Genomic DNA, 17280 nt, shown 5'->3' on the forward strand with positions numbered 1-17280 from the left:
GTGATATCTGTGGCAATGATCTCTACTAGAAAGCTTTGGGTACTACTTTCAGTTAATGTGTGATTAAAAAGATCATATATATCTATACATATATATTAAAATATATACACATATTACCCACATGCATAATTTCACAGGATGCCTCTCCTTTTTCCTTAGAGATGAATTTCAATAGGAAAAAAAGAGTGATTTTTCCAGGACAGGTGTAGCATTCAGTTTCTAAGTTTGCAGTTTGCTTTGCTTTTGGAGTAAAACCCACTTTAAATTACACAACACAGGTTTCTTAGTAATTATCATTTTTGCAAAGATCCGAATCAGCTTAAGCAAAGAAAAGTTCAGATTAGGTGGCAGGATGCCAAAGACAAAGCTTCTGTGTTATAGGCCTTGCAAATTCAAGTTGGTTTCCCATGAGCTCTGAGATCTCTGTGAGAGCTCATCACAGCTCTGATGCTTGAAAAACAGTGACTTTTAGCTTCCAAATTGTGCCTCCTTTCTTGTTCACAAAAGTCACTAACCAGTTTTTCAGAAAAGTTAAGCAGAAATCTGTTTGTAGGAATCACACAGCAGAATACTAATTGATTTAAACAAAGCAGGAGCAGGTCTGTTACAACCCCGTTCACTGGGATATGACATACATCCGAATTTTCTTTTTGCATTCTTGTGTAGGGGTTTTTTTTTTCCCTTCTGCTCTAGCCATCAATTTAATGAGGGTTGACCCTGTCAATACCAATTTCCTCTTTTCGGGCCACCACGTTCAGAGTTTGGTGGGCATTCAATAGAGATTTACTGTTGACTGGGTAATTTGAGTTCATGTGTGTGGTGAAAAATTAGTGAGGAGAATTACCCAGAAAAGTGGATGCCATGACAATGCATGTCACCATGGTGTGACCAGCTCTGCTGACATAGGTTTCAAAAGCTCTCCCCCTGTGAAAATGGGGCCTGTTTGCAAATTAATTAGTTTCTGGCAGCAGCTTGATTGTTGACCCAAAGTTTGTAGAGTGGAAAAACAATCAGATTAGTGTGTTCAGTATAAAGGCCCAGCGCGGCACTCGAGTGCAGTTTGCCAAACTGTTGAAGCCGTGAATAGAGTGAAACAAATTCTTTTTTGAGAAGCCAAGGCAAAGGTTAAGTGTGATGTGACTGGAGCACGCTGGCCACAGGGCGGTGGGGAAAGAAGTGGAGGTTTCAGCCACACAAAAATAGAGAGTGTTGAGCGAGTTGCATTGAATTTAATGAAATTCACAGCTTCAGACGCAAAAGTGTTTGGCAGTGTTTTAGTCTGTGTTAAAGGGAGAAATAAGATGGCTTTGTTGTGAGAAGTTTTCTTTGTGCGTCCATGTGGGACTCCAGGGACTGAGGCTCTAAAGGGTATTAGAGACACTTCCTGAGCCTCCACGCTGTTTCTAAGCACCTGCAGACTCTGAGGTTTGTACCAGTTCCTCCCATTCCCTGCCACACACTAACTCCCTTTATCTCTTAATGATTCAATCCAAGCTTCCCATTCATCACCTCCAACATTTGGGCAGGATTCTTCTTTTAAACAGTGCTGGTGTTGGGACTCATGGGCAAATGCATTAGAAATCAACACTTGTGAATAGATGGACTGGCTAAAACTTGTTATCCAGGTAGTGAGAAAAAAGATAGATACTAAAAAATATAATAGGCCAGATCTTTAGCTGATAATACATGACAATGTCCCCAGTGCAGCCAAGATCTGATTTCTGCTCACCGCAGTGCTCAGCTCATTTCATTATTATGCTCCATTTTATTAATGGCTTTTTTTAATATATGCCACCTTTTGTCATCCATTTCTGGCATTCACTGTTATTATCACCCTTATAATATTTCCTTTATATAAAACAATTCCTATGTATTTTTAAAAATATTATTTTCCCACTATGCCAAACAGAAAGAAAGGAAATGCCAACAAATGTGAGGGAGACCATGTTCATGGGAAGTTGAGGTACCTTCTCTTGAACCAATGTCTTAACCCTGTTGGCCTGAATAAGAATGCCTGACAGACCCAGGGGAATGGGAGGACAGAGATGCTGAGCTGAAAATATGAAGGGCTCCACCACCGCATAACTCCCACCCCATCAAGTCACTGAGATGCCCAGCAGAGTTAATGATGTGAGGATACAGACCCTTAATCTGTTCCCAGCTCTTTCCCTCATTCCATAAAATTACAGCTCCTAGCCTTCGACCTGTGCAAACTTTGTGATTTGTTCTTGCTAATGGGGCTGAGCCTACCCCCTTTACACTAACATTCCTGAACCGTGAATTGCTTGTCCCAAAAGGCATTTAGTGTTGCTTGCAATTAACACAACTGATTACTCAAAGCCGGCACCTGAGGTGGCATGGAGCCATCTGGAAGCATAATTGGCTCCTTAGCTGGAGTAACATCCACGTCACAGCGGAGTCTGTGATGACAGAATTATTAGTTCAAAGTAAGCCAGGTATTTGAATACCTGGTCTACACATTAAAACCTCCACTAGCACTAGACACAGATGAATTATTGCAGACTCAAAGCCTCCCTTTCTCTCTGTCTCTGTAACTTCCCTTCTCTTTGTTCATGAAATCACACATATTTCAACCTGAATGTTTGTAAGGCTGAGTAATTGCTTTTGTTCTTTGGGTTATTTAATTACAAATCTCAGTAGATGACAGGTCCTCTGCTCTAAAGGAAGACATCACATTTGCACAGTTACAGAATCCCAACACAAATGTGTGTGGCAAATCAGTGACTGCAGATTTATTCATGCCCTCTGGGACCTGCAGTGCCTTTTCAGCTTAGCATGCAATATGATTTAAATTACAGCTTGTGCAGAGCTGTGCCTTGGGATTACACTCCATGTTTCCAACTGTTTATAGTTCAGTGAGCTTTAACCTCTGTGATTCTGAAAATTAAATAATGTCACGGCTGATATCAAACTGATGGCTGGTACTAGATTGTTAAATACTGTGTAGTATTAAAAACCTATTTTTACAACAAAAGTGGAAACATCAGTGTATTTAAAACATGGATGGCACATTCAGGTAGTTCAAGAGCACAATTCAAAAGTCACACTAGCAGAGAATAGCAAAGCTAATATTAAGCTCTGTTATCAAGGATACTATTTCAACTTCTGTATTTAGCAGAATTGTGGATGTGGACTTGACTAGAGCAGGACTGAGTTTAACACTAAGTAACACTGAACCTAAGTACTTTGTGATGAGGTAGACACAAAGAATGGGTAAGATCAAGAAATGTAGATAGAGCATCTGTTGCAATTAAATGCAGATTTGTTAATTCCTTGCAGATTTTATAGTGTCATTATTTCTGAAATACTGTGGTATATCAAGTGTTACATCTTGAAGACCCTTTTGTGCTGTAACTGTGGACATCTTAGTATTTCTCTTGCCATTCAGTAGAGGAGGAAAGGAAACACCTAATTAGAAAACTCTATTTTTAATATGGCATGTAATTTCCCATCAGATTACTTTTCACTATTTGCAGGGGTTTAATTGATGTAAAAACTTCTAGTGATTTTTCTTCATTTAGTTCTGCAAACCAATGTTTCTAGGATAGAAACTATTCCAGTCCCACTTGAGCCACTTCATCGTGTTGTTCCCCGGGCTCTTGTCAGGCAACCCTGCAAAACAAAAGGGTGAAAGCGATGTCACCACCAGCATCATTTAGCCCATAGAACCTCATTCATGGCTGTGGTGTAAGGAAGGGAGAACAGGAAGAGAAAATGACAAATGGGAGAGACAAATGGATACTTACTTTTCACTTGTAAAGGCAGCATGTTTGACTAAGTAACAGAGAAAATAAACAAAGAAGAATTCAAAGAATTTCAGTTATCAGATATGACAGATAGATCACAGACACACAAAATGCTTGACAAATGGTTCCTCATTTGATGCCTTTAAATTTTGACAGTGCAATAGATCCTGAACTTTCCATTTTGGTGCATTGCCAAAGTGGTCCTTCTTTTTCTCCTTGATCTTTAGAGTGCCCTATACTACTTATCTCAGACTTCAATGTCTAGCTTTATGTATCAAAGTGGTGTCAAAAGTATCTCACCCCTTGCTATTCCATTGGATTTTCATTTCATTTTTTTCATGGCCAGTCTTCGCGAACTGTGCAGTGGATTTTTTAGGTGAGACACAGTGTGCGCTGGCCTTTAAATCTGATTTTTTAAACATGTAGATAAGTGCTTTTACATACCATACAGTAAAAAAAAAGAAGACATAGTAAAGCAACATGGTAAGATATTTATGGTAACATCTAAGATTTGTCGAAGTATACAGGTAATCATCAGCTAATTGTTCATAGTCAGTAGCAGTAAATACCTCAGATGATAGTGTGCAGATAACACAGTATTATTGAAATGTGGTAACATTGTTTTTAAGAATCTCAATTTCAGTGTCAAATGATGCAGTGTTGTCCAAAAGACTGTTGAGAGTGACCCACCAAAATTGAACAGCAAGCTGATAAGCCTTTTAGCTCTTTTTCTCTCTGCTGTCAGGTCTGTATCACTGGTGATTATAGGCTGATTGTTTTATGTTAGGAAGGTGAGCTGTCTCGTAGTGTTAGGAGGGAAAATTATCTCTTTCAAAGACAATGATTAAATTGTAAATCTTTGAGACTACCATTTATTGTACAACATCCAGTAGAATTTGATGTTCCTGAGCACTTAGGGCTGCCACAAACACACCGAGTAAATGGAGACAAAATATTCCCTTTCTGATTTACCTTTTTCAGGGATGGGCTGGCCTATGTTTTTATTAGATTCCTGGATTATGGAAAAGAGTATTTTTAGCATATCTTTATATATATATAAATTTCATTTCCTCTTGGTAGGTTTTAAAGATTTCTGTTCAGGTAAGTACAGCAAGATTTGTAGGAAGATTTTAGGAGAGAGTTTGGTATAAGCAGAAATAAGATAACCTTTCATGGACGACTTTTTATATAGATGATCATTCAGAAAAAGCAGAAGAAAAGTTATTTTAAAGACAGGATTACATATTTTTCCCATTCACTCCACAGCTCTTATGAAATAGTTGCAAGCATTCGGTGATGATACGTTATCTATGAATGTGGCCACATATCTGAGGATTGGTGTTTATTGATTCTTTTATTGCCATGTGAGCAAAATTCAATATCTTTATAAGTAAGAAAAAGTGTTCCAGTGATGTCAGTGAGATTATTCATATTTCCTGAGCTCTATAATAACATTTGACACACTGTAAAATTTGGTATTCATGGGGCACAGCTTTCTTCACTTATCCACTCCTTTAGTCTCTATGTCCTATTCTCAGAGAAAAGCTCCATGAGAGAATAAGGTGCAAAACCTTTCTATGAGATATTTTACATGGACTAGTGAGTCATCAACTTTTTCCACAAGATTGTGTAAATGGGTTGTCATTATCAATACTCAGTTCTGCTCCATGTTTGACACACTGTCAGCTTTAATTTTTTTTTTTGCCAGACTTTTTGGTAGAAAGCATTCTTAAAAAAAAATTCCAGCTTCCCATTTACTACAGGACCTGTATTTTTTACTGCATTTCTTTTTTTTATTACTTTTAAATATTTTTGCTAAATTTTCTGCCAATTCCTCTCCCCGTTGTTTATGTATCACAAGCAAGTGTGCTGCAAAGTCCTCCCTCAGTGCTTTTAGAAAACACAAAAATTTCGAGTCTGATACAATGTTGCCCCAAGAAACTTTTCATTCATAAGAGTCACAGAAATTACATCAAATATTTCTGAAGTGCTGTCAGTGAATAAATTAAAAAAGGAGGTTTTGCTTGTACAGAATTAAAATACAAACCAATTGAACAATGTTTGAGAAGAACAACTTTCTGACAGAGCGGTGCAAAAGGTAATGTTGCAAGACTTTTCTGTCTGAAGCAACTGCACAGTTTTCATCACACCTGTGCTATCAAATACTTTTGTTGCTTTTTTTAATGAACAGAACTAAGTTGCACATCAACGATAAACTGGTACATTAATTCAGTTGGGTAAAACCCTGTTAATACCTTATGTTGACTGAAGCTCAATTAAGTTGGAAACACATATTATACTCACATGACTACTGAAAGAGGTTGCCATAACTGATGCTATCACACTGAATACCTTAGCTTGTGCTGAGGGGTTTCGCTTCCTCTTACAGATGCCTTACTGCATTTTATGTTGCTGTGCTATACTGACAGATCAACTAAAACCAGTCATTCACCCTGCCCTTTTCTCAGTCTTTGCTGCCATTCCTCATTAATCGTACTGTAATGGATTTTATGTCAAGTTACTTTACGCTGGCTGTAAAAGTTCATTATGACAACAAAATCTTTCTCATAGTTTGACAAAATCACCTCAGTTTTGTAGCCAATTCTAAAGGATTTAACTAAGAAATTAAATTACAGGAGATTGGAAAGGTTAGGAAATTGCTATGGGAGTGTACTCTGCTGGATGACTCCTTGGGACCTGGCATGGGCTGATGATTATTTCCAAATGAATTAACATCCTTCAGCGAGAGTTGAGACTATGGCAGAGTCCTGTCCAGTTTTTTGATGTGACATCAGGGAGGAGATTTTATTTTACAGCTACAAAACCCCTTTCACACACTTCAAATTGAACCTGGCAGTACAAAATTTGAAATTTTTCTTCCTGTTTTCAAAATAGATGGTTTTTGACACAAAGGCCATATTTGTTCACTTTGTAGGCAGAAAAAAGTAATGTGTCTAGGGACAAATGGTTCTGCTGGAGACAGGGCTGTACACTGCATAGAGCTGACAGAAATGTTAGGAATTTAGGTTTCAGAAGACAAAAGAGGAGGCTGAAGATGCACTTGTCAAGGCAGTGATGTTCAGTTCAGGGTTTCATGCTCTTGCCAATCATACTGCTGAGGGCTGTCCCACTTTACCTATTTAGCATTTTCCCACTGGAATATATTTGTCATGTTAATCCCCAGCTACCCCTCACACTCAACCAGGTATTTGCCTCCTGCAATGTGCTGTGTCAGGAGCTTGTGAGGGTGTTGCTGCAGCTCTCTGTCTTCAGGACATCTTCTTGTACCCTCGAATTTCCAAGTGGCAAAGAGGAAGAATATTCCATCAAGACATAAACGCACATCTCTGAAAGGCTTGAGCAAATCACATTAGTGGAGAGGAACAGGTTTGGTTTCTGAGTTTTAGATCAACTACCCTAAACTGCTTGGGCATCTCCAGGGACTTGTGCTCCACCTGTGAATCCTCAGAGCTTACACAAGGCAGGCCCACAGCATGGCTCTGCTTGCCAAAAGTCTGTAACACCCCAAATCAGAAACATCTTTTGTCTTCAGTGCCTCCACGCTCCAATTCCTCCCTTAATACATCACTTCTTTACATAAAGACTGTGATATTTAGTTCTTGTCACTCATCCAGAGCTCTAAAGACGTAGGTTACACAGTTGAGGCATAGGCTTTCTAGTGCTTTTATTTCCAAACATCAATGTCAAAAACTTCAGATAAATGACTGAGAGAGGAAGAAACAGGCTCTTAGCTGGAACTCTCGTTAGCTTTTTCTGCAGTGAGGTTAAAAAATACAGAAAATTGAGATTAAAATATTCCTAAATGGAGACAATATGCTGCAAGCCTCACTCTCTGTTCTGTGTTGCCCAATTACTCTTTCTGAGGGACAAGTAAATCAGTTTAAAATTAATTGTGTTGATAGATGTACAACAACCTTAAAACATAGTCAGTAATGAAAAAGAGGTGTTAATTTTGATTGTTGTTCTGTAAAGAGATAATAATCACCTCTTTTAAATTAGATAGGGTGGATAGATCATAAACATGGTTTGTGAGAAATCTAATTCATGTTGAGCATTAAGCTATAATTTTACTGAACTTTGTATTCACTTTTCTTCACCGTATAATTAGTCTATACAGGGAATCAAAACTATTGTTGTCTCTTTAGAACAAAGGCTTCAGAAACTGATAATTGCATCAGAGATCAACATTTTCTTCCTTCTCTCTCCTGTGGGAGCTAAAATGTTATTCCCAAGAAATATTCATGCTGAATTATGCCTCTAAGGCAGAGGAAGAGAAAGATCTCAGGGTGGTGGCATTGTCTTGGCTGGTTGTCAGGAACTCATTTACACTACTTTAGAGATGCTAAACACCCCAAAATGAGGTTGTGCTCCCTTGGAGGGCACCCCTGGCTCAGTACCCAGCCTGGCCTTGCCAAGTTTTCACTTCTACTAGGTCTCCAGTCAGTGTGGAGCTTGTAAGCTTTAGGATGTTATTGATGCTCCCAATTACACTTGCCCTTCTTTGCTTTTGCCCCAAATACAAATCAGTAGTTCCTTAAAAAAACCCATCATTTTAATAGGATTTATCATCAGTCACAATGAGAATGATCCATAGGTGACACTTAAGGTCAAAGCACTGAACAGACACAAGGACTAGACTCCTGTTGCTGTATTTGTAAGTGTAGCATTGAGATGTGGAAGATACTACCCGTGTAAAAGCATTGTGTGTCTTTTTTAATGCGTGTCTTTCTGCATGTTATATTGCTGCTGCATCCATGTGTTGAAATGACAGAACAGGGGTATGTTGTTACTACTTCTAATATCTTTCATCCTTGAAAATCTGTAATCTCTTTATGTCACCAGAAAAATTCACACAAGTCATTACTGAAATATAGCAGTTGGATTCTGCAGAGGAAGGGTTTTTTTCCTAATTCTGAAAAGAGTTTTGAATAAGATAAAATAAAATGTACACTATTGAAATCACAAGAAGCCTTAGTTAAACCTTACACTTATTAGCCCATTTTATAATCTATGTCACCAAAATTGTGCTTACTAATCTTTGAAAAATTAGTAAAAACCAGAATATGACTTGTAAGGAGAAACTAGCTGACATTAACTAACACACTGATTAAACATCATCGTTCCTCAGCATCAGTCTGGCTTGACTCAAAGCACTTGGTAAATATAATCAGTCTTTAAAACTCTTTCTGATGAGATTTTCCTTTGCAAAATCAAAGGCTCCTTACCTTGTAATAGCTGCTGACAGCTTGCCCATGCATGGCCTGCATGCCACACATCCTCCTCTGCCTACCCATGAGTTTGAAAACAGTATCTTCAAATGACATCTCTACTCCGTGGTCTGTCCCTGGTACTACTTACTGTGTTAACATCTGACAGTAAGTTACCACAAAACCCTCATATTGCTCCATAAGAGCCACAAGTTATCCCTTGTTCAAAGAGCATTCCCACTTCACTCTAAGCAGTGAATCCATGAGAGCTCTGCCACGTTTGCTTGAGTCAACAGCAGCAAGAGGGATGTGAAAGTTGAAGAATTTAAATGAAAGAACTGTGAAAGAACACCACTAAAAGCTTTGGTGTTTTGTAAACTACATTCGAGTGTGTAAAACCACAAACCAGCTTAGCTCTCTCATCGCCACATATTAACAGCTTTGTCCTCTGGTGACCTTGCAGAGTGTGCTGGTGGCAGGCAGCTCTGCTCTGCACATTTGTGACTGGTGCTGCAAGTCTCCTCTCTGTGGGTAGCAAGACTTACTGTGAATGCAAGTCCAGATTTTCCAAGGGCATTGTTTGGCTCTCTGTGCTGGGTCTCAGTGGACGGGCACTGTACGTGATTATGAAGTCTTGAGTAGCTGTCTATTTTTGTTGTTGTTAAATTTTTAATTTCATCTTCTCTAGTCTTGTTTGTCTCCTCAGGGCCCCAGTCACCCTCCAGTTCTTTTCATTAAATTATAGCAATTGCAGTTTTACTGAGCATAAAATTTCCCTAGTTTCCTAGAATTTTCTTGCTGTGGCCTGATAAATTAGTCATTTTGACCGTAAATATACAATAATAGGGGCATCCAGTTCAAACTCTTAACAAAACATTTCCTGGGAGAACTGCCCTTTGGCTCCTGTCAAGTGATGAAGAGATGACCCCAGCTTCTGTTCCTTCAACTTATTCAGTCTTGACAGCTAAAGGTAATTTCTGTGCCTTCAAGTTTATAGATCTTCATTAAAATGCTAATACAATTCGGTTAGAAAGCCAATTTCTGACTTTTATGGTTTCTTGCTCTTGGGGTGTTGTATGTATTTGTGAGGCTGTTGCTGCTAAAGAGTAACATTTGTAAAAGAACCAATGCAGATCGATTTTCCTTAGCTTTTTCTCCACCTGAAATGCTGAGACAAGCAAAACATGTTTCCATTACTTAACTAAGCAAACAATGGCATATAAATCATAGAGGCAGCTGGACCAAGGTGTCGTTTTCATAAAGAGCCAGATTTCTCATGAAGGACAGTTTAATGGGCTGCTGCCAGTGAAACGTCTGCAGAGCTGGTAATTGCAGGAGGGCACACAAAGTGGTGTTCAAAGGTGTCATGTGGGATCTGAGAAATAACCCCACAGCCAAGACAACTGGAAAAAGGAGACTGAAAAGGTGTGGGCTTTTTAATAATTTGCTTCTTGAAGCTGATTGTTTTAAATAAAAATCTAAGTTTTTATTTTTAGCTTGTTCATGTTGGCTGCGAGATCAGAGGAGTGTTTTTAGCTGTAATTTTATTTTGATCATGTTTATGCTGTGGCTTTGTTTCTCCTTTGATCATGCTTAAACATGTTTCAGAAATGTTTGTTTGATGTATGCTGTTTTCTAAAGCACTCTTCCACGTTGTCTGCTTGTTTTTTAAAAGCAATGAATCATTGCAAAATATTTGCCGTCAAATTATTTCTTAAATCCATTTTCTCAAAACAAGCTTTCTGGACTTTTAGCCAATGAGATTGTTTTCAAACAAGAAAGTGTTGAACTGCTGTAACACCATTTTTCAGGGCTGCACGAATTGGAGACATTTTTGGGGTTGCAGAATGCTTGATAATTCATACACAGAATTTTGAAGTCATCCCATCTATCCACGATAGCTGCAGTGCACTGACTTGCAACTGTTACTGGTGATTTTGGGTCAAAGTCCCACTTCCCATTCAGTAAAACTTCCTTGAAGTTCACTCCAGCATTTCTTTGGGGGGCTGTGTTGAAGGTATGAAATAGGTCAACCCTGACTGTATTATTTTAAACTTCCCATGGGGACCCCTTGATACTGAACCTGTTTAATTTTGCAGAGTAAGGCAGGGCAGTCTCAGTACTTGAACATACACATTCATGGATGACATTCTTTCTTCTGCTGCCTGGGTGAGCAATTAGGAGAGTCAAGAAAAAGTCCCTAATTCCCTCATCTGTGGATATCTCCTTTCCAATGCTCAAAGAAGAGCAATAAAAAAATGCAGTCCATAGGGAGGGCTGTGTTGCGTGACTTCTGGCCATCTGGCAGATTGATTCATCAGGACCCTAAACAGTCAGTAGTAAGCATGGTCTGCAGCCCTGGAGTTAAATGCAAGTGTGCATCAAGCCTCAGGCAAGTCAAACAGCTCCTCCACTAATGAAACAATAAAGAACACACTACAGATCAGTAGTTCACACCACCCACTTCTTAGCTTTATAACCTATGAAATCATGAACCACATTTCTTTCCCTCTCTCCACACATGATGTTGCTGATGTATCATGGTGTTGCTTTTGTGACCATTACATCCATTCTGAACAGAAATTAATCTATTTCTATGTGCAACAGAATGTATGTAGCCTGTTCTTCCTTTAGTTATTTCACTGCATAGACATAAATCTGTTAGATGGAAGAGGGAAAAAAAACTAAACACCACCAGGTAGCAAGAGCAAGGGCCTTATTACATCAAGAACCACTCGTTTATTGACTAAAACGTATTGATTTAACTAGATGGAAAAAACAATTCAAAGTATGTGCAGTAAGAAGCATCAGTGTTGTTCAAGAAAAACTATTCCATGATGTACAGTGGGTGCATTCCAATGTGAGGCTGTGTGACCACTTTATTTTCAGGAATGTAGTTAGGATTATTAATCACTAAGTGAAAATCTGAATTCTCAGATGAGCACAGGTAGGTGTATACAAAGCATACCCCCGTGTGCTCACGCTATGGCATTAATTTTATCTGCCTTCCTCACAGTCCTCTCCTCTGCTACCCATCTGACAGGACCATTTGAAATACATATTTTCAGTTTATTCAACTATTTTTCTATCATTCTTGTATCAACCCTACTTTAATGCTAAACTGTCTTACTGTTTCTAGGTTCACTTGCAAAACTATGAGAGGGAAAGAAAAGAATAATAATATGCTAACTGAGGGCAAGTTTATATAACCTGTGCTACATCAGCAATATTTTTGACTCAAATGGGACTCCCCACAGTATCTTCATAGGCCAATGTAAAGTTAGATTTTTGATGCGTGATATTATAGTGATTTATTTTAGAACTTCTTGTCTTGTGATTTACAAAACGCATTGTACTAGAAACAAATCATTCAACCATTTGGGAATGTAATTAGGTTTTGGTCGAATGTGATTTTTTGCCATTTTTCTATAAGACCTTAAGAATGTCAAAACAGCATATTCAGACGAGGTTCACCAGATCCAGTAGCCCAGAACAGCGTCTACTAATGAGTATCCTCTTTCTCTGATGGATCCTTCACAGGCTGCAGTGCAGAAATTTTCAAGCTGTAGCCCTTGTTTCTTGAGATATAAGTCACGTGCAAAGCCCTAGTATAGATATTTACCGTGGTACAATATAGTCTAGATATTATTAATCTTGGGTCTCGTGTCAGTGTAACTTTAAGGCTCTTAAATGCATGCTAGAAAGGAAAGAAGCATATTTAATAGCTTGCATTTCTGGGGTTTGAGGTGGAAAGATTAAGCTGCTTACAGATTTTTCAGGTTTTCAGATGTCTAAAAATATTTATTTTAACAGACAATAGGTAGTAGACACAGTTCCACTGAGATCTGTTCTGTGGCCTGTGTTCAACATCTTCACAAATAACCTGAAAAAGAGGTTGAGTAGCAGGACGAGAATTTTTTTTTTTCACACGATCCTAAATTATCCAGCATAGTAAGACAAAGGAAGACTGTGAAGAATTACAAAAGGATATTATGCAACTGGGTAGCTAAGCAATAAGTGACAAGTTAAATTATTCTTGATGAATGGTGCAGTGGTAAACCATGAAGAAAACATGCCTAGCTTCACATAGAAAAGAATGGTCTGTGGGCAGAGCATCACCACACTCTGGGGTTATGGCACATAAAGTTCCATGACAATTTCAGATTGCTGCTTAGGAACTGTCAAATCTATCTTAAATATTAGGAATTAATAGAAAAAAACCTCAACAAACACCACTGCTACAGCCCTTGTGTAAGAGTTCATTTACATCTCGAACATCTGGGGTTATTTCCAATACCAGATTTGAGAGGAACCAAATGAAGATATTAAGGTCAATGTTCAAAACACAAAATCAGTACCAAATTTTAGTTCATTACATTGTGTAGGTGAGGAACAAATTCCAGAAGGACACTCTGAATTCTGTGAATTTGTGTGGGTTAAAGAAGAATCTACACAGATAACTGGATGAAAACTTTGTTGAGAGTTACTAAGCATGTAGAAAGCAATGAACTCAAGGAATCAGCTACACTGAAAATAATTGGAAGAAGGTACTTTATTTTTGGATAGTGTTATTTGTACACACCGTATTCTTTCTTTGTCTTGCATAATTACTTCTGGAAAATGTTGGAGATTATATATTGATCTAAGTAAACTTTGATGCAAACCAGTATGCTCATCTTTCTGTACTCATATATACACATACACTCATATATATGCACACACAGAGAATATATGTGAATATATACATATACACGCAAAATTATGCAATATGTACTCATATAATAGAAACATCTAAAGTTGTATGTGCATATGTGTAAATATTTCAAAATATGTTGCTTAAAAATACTGCCATCCTTAATAAAGCACGGGGTTCCACAGGGCAGCCTGTGCAAACTGGCAAAACAAAGCAAAGTTCATTATTTCCATGACTGTATAGCAGTAAACATACACTGAAAAGATGTTAATACATGACACTAAAATAGCTTATAATTTCACATAGGAACAGGACTCTGAGTAGTTAAATATAGTTCACAGTTAATTATCCCAGCAGGATGTAGAGTGGTTATAAAACAGATTGGTAAATCTGTTGGATATGCCTTCTTTTTCCAAATATAGTGAAAGATACCAGCTGAAGTATCTCTGTAAAATACAGCGATGAGCCAGATTCACCACTGGTATGAATTTACTGATAGGAATTCTATAAAATGCTCTCTCCCAAAACTTGTTTACAGCATTTTTTATGTAACCCATCAGTATGTCCGCATTTAATGTATTTTCATTTGTTCCTGTATCTTTTTTACCACCAAATAATGTTGTCAGTCTAATTGTCAAGAAATAAGACATATTTATAAAAAAACCCTCAAACTTTACAAAAATGACAAGACAAAGTATTTCAACAATCTGAATAAAAATTCAAAAATACATTTCTCTTCTGAGAAGAAGACAAAAATTTGGGGATTAGTGGTATCATGTGGAAGTAGACAATATCAATGAAAATTTATTTTTTAACTTAGCTTTTTTGAGAGTAATGAATTGCTAAAATGAGGAATATTACATTTGTCTCAATAATTCTTTCATTTTACTTGCAACATATATAAAAAGGTTATTAACCTAAGTCTAAACATACAAAGAAACAAGAAAAATATCAGTAATAAATACATGGAATTATGAAACCATGTTGTAATGGTATACAACCACTTGTAAAGAAATTTCATGGATGTTTAATTGCTCTAATAATAAAATTAACATCTGTTTATTAGATATCTGTAGCAAGTACCTCTCTGTATTAAAGACAAGAGGAATGTAAACATAGAAATATTTGCCATGTGATGCTATAATTGATTCCTGGGAAGCAAAATGACAGTTCATTGATATAAGGAAGACAAGTGATTCAGTTCATGGAGTAGTAACATGGACAACGGCATTGTCTTCTCAGATCCCAGATTTATCAGTGCTCACCTGATACCAGAGAGCGACAATCCAGAAGATGACAAAATCTATTTCTTCTTCCGAGAAAATGCAATTGATGGAGAGCACACTGGAAAAGCCACTCATGCCAGAATAGGGCAGATCTGCAAGGTAGGATGATGAGTCCTTCGTGTGGGAGTGAATGCACTTGCAGCATGCTTTGCAGGCAGTTTTAGAAATTGCATTTTCTAGCCTGTGAACCATGCAGTATTAACATTGGCATTGTACTAAAGCAGGGATCATCCCAAGTGAAATATAGTTAGGAAATAGCACATCAAAAGGAATACTGTTTGGTTCTTCTTTTTGGGGGGAAACATCACAAACTATGATGTTTTGTTTTAAAAGTCATAGGCATCTTCTGAGGCTTAGAATGTGTCTGCAAAAGAGAGTCTTTTACAGGAAATGTGATACTTCCAGGTGGGCCAAAAACATTTAAAGAATTTGCTTTTTAAATGTTAATAATTTTCCATTCCCACATTAGTGAAAATCTTTAAAACAGTTGTTTAAGGTTAGCTCCAGAAATGGGCAACCATTCCAAAGACCCTTAGTGACTGCAGAATCCACAGTGATAAATGTCCAAATTGTTTTCTGACAGACTTTTAAAAATATTTCTACAAATGAAATGATATTAAAAAATGTTGTAGCTTTGGTAACTGTGATAATTTCAGTAAAAATTCATGTTAATCCGTAAGCACAATTTCAGTTTAGCTCCTCAAATTCAGAAGTAGCTGCTTTAAAACCAATTACCCCTTAAGTATGAAGTCCTTGGGGCCCTTTATTCCTACATTTTGCAGCTGTACAACTGATCCCACTGTTCCGGCATTTTTATCTACTTTGTTCCATTGCAACTTGCATTTCTACTTTTTTGCTACCCAGTTAAGCATAATAAACCCCCTCAGCTTTTCCAGGACAGGGCAGACTGGGAACTCTGAAGCAAAATATTCTGTCTGTTTGTCTTTTTCCAGTGTTATGTATATATATATATATATATATATATATATATATATTACAATATATAAAGAGTTTTGGGGTTTTTTGGGTTTTAAATTGTGTACTACTATGAAATATGTCACTATACAATGTTAAATAAAAGTAATTCATAGTTTGGGTCTTTGCAACATTATAATGCTTTTGTACGTAAAGAGTGAATTCTTCTCTCTTGTTTTCTCTAAATAGCATCTTATTTACTCTGTTTTCTCTGTACTCTGTTGATACTTCAGACGAGGACTGTTGCTATATATTAATGCAAAATACTTTCGTTATTAGAATGACTTTGGTGGACACAGGAGCCTTGTTAACAAATGGACAACTTTCCTCAAAGCACGTCTGATTTGTTCTGTGCCAGGACCCAATGGCATTGACACACACTTTGATGAACTGCGTAAGTGGCAGAGATGGCTTTGAATATAGAAATGTTTTCAGGTATTATCTGTATGAATGTAACCTAATTTTCTTTTCTCTCTCTTGATGTTGTTACAGAGGATGTGTTCCTAATGAACTCAAAAGACCCTAAAAATCCAATAGTCTATGGGGTGTTTACAACTTCCAGGTATAGAGCATATCATTTTACTTGCATGGAAATGTGTGTGGCTGCTTGTTTTAAAGAGGTCTCTTTGTTAAAAATGTTTTCAAGAAACACAAAATTTTCTTAACCTTTGAACTGAGAAGTCAGTGGCAGAAAGAAATAATGAATTAGGTCTCTTTCTTATGAGCAATGTATATCATCACTCCAAAGCTGGCAAACACAAAGACTGTCAGTTTTTCAGGCTGTTCTTGCTGTTGAATTGGCTCTTTATAGTGGCGGTCAGCATTTGTAGCCCTTTCCACACAGATTTGGAAAAAGAACACAAGCAAAAATAAACTTGTTTGGGGGCAGTGTAAAATAGAAAATCTGTGGTGTGAGAAATTGACTACTCAAGGATATATTAGTAAAAAATATTGCTGAAATCTGGAAATCTTAACGATCTTTCAAAAGTTCTGTTGTTGAATCACATATAACTGTGACATGAATGTTTTTTGTTTCACTGTGCTTTCACCAAGAAAAAATATACTTGTAGCCTGAGGAAGGTTTGCAGTACTGATTGTACTGCCACATCTATCTGTGAAGGAAACAAGTTTTAGTTTCTAAACAGAAAGAATGTTTCTGGTGATACCAGGAATAGAAGAGGGAAATTTACAAGTCCTTACTGTCTTCTGTAAGAAGTCTCAAGGTAAGAAACAGCACTGAAGTTTGCATGTGTGCTGCCCAAGTGGTGGAAAAGGCTGCTAAAAAAAAATAGAAAAACATGCAGTGTAGGAAAGGATTGAATAGTTCTCTA

The 17280-nt window shown here is 37.4% G+C and overlaps 1 protein-coding gene across 2 annotated transcripts in view; it reads left to right on the forward strand.

Annotated features, from left to right (window-relative positions):
- SEMA3A (semaphorin 3A) overlaps positions 1-17280 on the forward strand; it is a 281465-nt gene that overhangs the window by 228147 nt on the left and 36038 nt on the right. For both annotated transcript variants that reach the window (XM_051795286.1, XM_051795287.1), the window contains 3 exons: positions 14931-15073; positions 16229-16343; positions 16442-16511. In XM_051795286.1, coding sequence (XP_051651246.1) covers positions 14931-15073; positions 16229-16343; positions 16442-16511 — 328 coding nt within the window. The remainder of the gene's footprint in view (positions 1-14930; positions 15074-16228; positions 16344-16441; positions 16512-17280) is intronic.

The sequence above is a fragment of the Manacus candei genome, unplaced genomic scaffold (assembly GCF_025592945.1).
Source record: "Manacus candei isolate 608988 ecotype Guabito, Panama unplaced genomic scaffold, ASM2559294v1 h1tg000042l, whole genome shotgun sequence".
Taxonomy (NCBI): Eukaryota; Metazoa; Chordata; class Aves; order Passeriformes; family Pipridae; genus Manacus; species Manacus candei.